This window comes from Pteropus vampyrus, unplaced genomic scaffold (genome assembly GCF_000151845.1).
Source record: "Pteropus vampyrus isolate Shadow unplaced genomic scaffold, Pvam_2.0 Scaffold406, whole genome shotgun sequence".
NCBI classification, from domain to species: domain Eukaryota; kingdom Metazoa; phylum Chordata; class Mammalia; order Chiroptera; family Pteropodidae; genus Pteropus; species Pteropus vampyrus.
This window is the reverse complement of record NW_011889187.1, coordinates 29,575-33,037: the sequence shown is the minus strand read 5'-3', so window position 1 is coordinate 33,037 and position 3,463 is coordinate 29,575. Positions and strand designations below refer to the sequence as shown.

Here is a 3,463-nt window from a genome sequence, read left to right as displayed (position 1 = left end):
TGCCTTCCCTGTGGCCGCTGCAGCTTCGGCTCGCCACCAGCAGGTTTTAGCAGGGTCTACCTCACCCCTTAAAGAGCAATGGTTCAGGTCAGGGAGCTGTAAGGTTTGGTCTGGGACGAGCCCGTTCTCCACTCGCTCGGAGCCATGTGGCCGACGGAAGTGCTCTACTAGCTGATGACAGCCACTGGCCTGGCACCGCAGGGTCGCGGTTTTAGTTTGAGCTTAAAATGATATTTTCAAAAGGATAAAAACACCTTAACTGTGTCCTTACAAATAAGGGGGAACTGAGAAGCTAGGACTTGAGAGCTCTCGCTCACTCTACCGTTACCCCTGAAATTCTAAAAGGGAACAACGGACAGCCAGTAATGGGCACGGGAACGCCAGATACACCCACTGGTCCTGTCCACACTCACGCCCCTGACACACCCACTGGTCCTGTCCACACATGCCCGACACACCCACTGGTCCTGTCCACACTCATGCCCCTGACACCCCCGCTGGTCCTGTCCACACTCATGCCCCTGACACACCCGCTGGTCCCGTCCACACTCACACCCCTGACACACTCACTGGTCCTGTCCACACTCACGCCCCTGACACACGCGCTCAGCAGGGGCACACGTCATGTACGTGGCCAACCTCCCTAGAGCAGGCTCGGCACGAGGAGCCAGGGCAGGCCACTGCCTGACCAGGAGGCTGCTCTACAGTGGCGGTGACAACACATCCTGGTGGCCCGGCCCAGCGCCGTCCCAGACAGCCGGCACACACAGACTCCACGCATTCCACGGCACCGAGTCTGCTGCAGACAGGACTGGAGCAGGTGCCCTGTGAAGACACATGGGTTGCCACATCCGGGCTGCAGGTCCCCTACAAGTGGGTGTTTCTGACCCATAATGGAGGTGACCATGCGGGGGACTCAGGCCACCCCAGGCCCGGAGACAGTCCCTCTTCCTTCTAGAAGGGCCCGGGCTGTGCTCCGGGGCAGCTAGCCACAGAGCAGCTTCGCTGCGGGTGACGGGCACCGCCACACAGGACTCGGGCGGGATACTTGCCGCTGAGCAGAGGCTTGTTGAGGGCGTACAGCGGGGGGAGGTCCTCGATGTTCGAGACCCGCTGGTACATGGCTCTGGAGAGGTGGTCCCCGTGGTAGAGGCTGCCCAGGATGATGCTGGAGAAGTAGATGGGCTCCACGAAGACGCTGAGCAGCGAGCCCTGGACGCCCACCACGTTCCACCTGTAGGGAGGGACACGGTCGGCGGGGCAGGGTCCTGAGGCCGGACGCCCACCTGCTGCACGGAGCCGCCCGCGGGGTCTGCACACGTGTCGGCCAGTTTAAAGGGCAGTGGCTGAAATAACTGACTTGGCGGTTTAGAATTTTAAAGAGAAAAACACATAGAATTACTTAAGCTGTAAAGACCTTTTGCTCTGACGACACTTACTGAAGATCCGTCCTACGTGGGGAGCTGCGAGCTGCGCGCCTCCAGGGAAGACAGAAACGGAAAGCGAACCTTTTATTTTTTCCAACAGAGTGGCTGCTCTGAAGCAGTCCCTGAAAACACTAACCCGGCATTCCCTCGAAGACAACCGAGTCAGGCTCATTTAACACGCGGAGGCAAGAGTCAGCCACACCGTCACCACACCTCCCTGCCAGGGCGGCGCGGTTCACCGCATGAACACACCGGGCAGTGACTGTGGGGCGCTTCTTAAACCAGCGACCCCCAGCGCCGGCCACCGGGGCCGTCTGGGTTGTGGTCACACACGCTGCTGCTCTCTGAGCCCCACGAACAGGGACCTGAGCCCACGGGCAGAGGCGGCGTAGCCCACGCGCTCCTGGGGCCCGCAGGCCGTCCGGACAGGGACGAGCAGTGAAGAGACGAGTCTAGCATTTAACGCTGAGGTGGCACCTGTCCCAGGGACGGCGGGGTTCCGTGAAAAGCAGAAGGTGTCGGCTTCAGGGGAGCCCCAGGGGTGAGCCTGAGCTCTGCCCAGGGGGCTGTGAGGCGGGGGAGGGGACGGACAGGCCAGGGGACAGGCCAGGCCAACCTGGGCAGCCCGGGCTGCACGAATGCCCGGCCAGTCCTCAGGGCAGCGGGGGAGGCGGCGTCGCCAGCTAACTCAATGGACGCGTTTTTCAGGGAGGGACTGATCGGGTCTGCATTTTGGGAAGTGTTCCTGCCAGCAGGGGGGAAGGACAGGTGGGCGGCCACAGGGGAGCCACCTGGCAGCCGAGTAGGGCTGTTTTAGACCCACTGCCCCCCTACATCTGGCCGTCCCTGTGTCCTGTGTCATGGCACTGCCACCAGCTCCGCCATGTCTCAGCCCTCATGGGGGTCAGGGCTGTGACGGGCTGCAGTGCAGGGCAAACCGCGTCCTGGGCCACCCAGCTCCATGCTCCATGGCTCAGGCCAACCCGAGCCCCACTCACCCCTCGCTGCCTGTCACTGGCCCCCCAAGTCTTGGCCACCAGGCTCCTCGCCACTCCCTTCAGAGCAGCCACCCTCGGGCCCCTCAGAACGAAGGTGGCCCCTGACAGCCCCCACCCCGGTTCCCACATCTGTCTGGCGGAAAGTCCCTCTCAGTGTCCCCGCCCAAGCCCTCCAAGCTACCTCCCTGCAGGGCTTAGGGGCCTGCTTTTTACTTCCTGTCCCTCTCCCACCCCACCAGGAAGCAAGCCCCCTGAGGGCGGGCCTCTGGTCACGGGTCCGCCCCTGCACCAGGCACACACAGACCAACACGCGCGTGCTGAGCGGGCACGTTCCAATCCCACAGCATGGTCCCCCCGCTCCCGACACAGAAATGAAACGCAGCTCCCCACCTCCCGAGAAAAGGCACGAAACAGGGCTCCCTTTCCTTGGAAAGGCAGAAGTGAAAAGCAGGAGCGTGCCTATGGCCCACGGCCGCCGTCAAGCTGAATCCGGCCTCCTCAGGCCGACCTCCAGTCAGCAATCGTGCAGAAATCGTCTGTCCCTAGTCATTAATTCTGAACGCACGCTTCGCAGGGGGGTGCCAGGAGCTTCGGCTGCTTGGCAGAGACCTGGACGGCAGTGGTGTGCCCCCCGCCACGGCTGCCACCAGCCCTTCAAGGAACGGCGCACATCGCACTCCCAGGAGTGCAAACGCAGGTGACGGCCACGGGGCGTGAACTAACGCAGCCAGGCTCCGGGCCACCGACGACCCCCAGGAAACCTCTGCGCAGATGGGGAACCCGGCCGCCGGCCGCCGAGTGTGCGGTGGCCAGGCCAGCGGCCACAGGACAGCTTCCAGGGCGACTGGACTTGGCCAGTGACTGCCAACTGTCCTAACGGCCAAACCTGCTTCCACCGTGGGGCCACCCAGAGAAAGCCTGGTAGGCCCCCAGCAGGCAGAAGATGCCCACTCTGGCTAGCTGACCTCCAGCCTCCAGGGCACACCTGGCCCCCTCCCACCTGCCCATACGGGCAGGGTGGACCCTGACGGCAGCTCA

General features: G+C 63.2%; 1 protein-coding gene and 1 long non-coding RNA gene across 2 annotated transcripts in view; both read right to left on the bottom strand.

Moving 5' to 3' along the window:
• The window catches only part of LOC111731900, a 3,504-nt gene extending 2,684 nt beyond the window's left edge, over nt 1–820 (bottom strand). The window contains exon 1 of the long non-coding RNA XR_002777367.1: nt 61–820. This is a non-coding gene — a long non-coding RNA (uncharacterized LOC111731900). The remainder of the gene's footprint in view (nt 1–60) is intronic.
• ADARB1 (adenosine deaminase, RNA specific B1) overlaps nt 1–3,463 on the bottom strand; it is a 35,968-nt gene that overhangs the window by 6,747 nt on the left and 25,758 nt on the right. Inside the window, exons 5-6 of the mRNA XM_023523759.1 lie at nt 1,803–1,993; nt 1,049–1,334 (exon numbers count right to left, since the gene is read on the bottom strand). Coding sequence (XP_023379527.1) covers nt 1,049–1,334; nt 1,803–1,993 — 477 coding nt within the window. The remainder of the gene's footprint in view (nt 1–1,048; nt 1,335–1,802; nt 1,994–3,463) is intronic.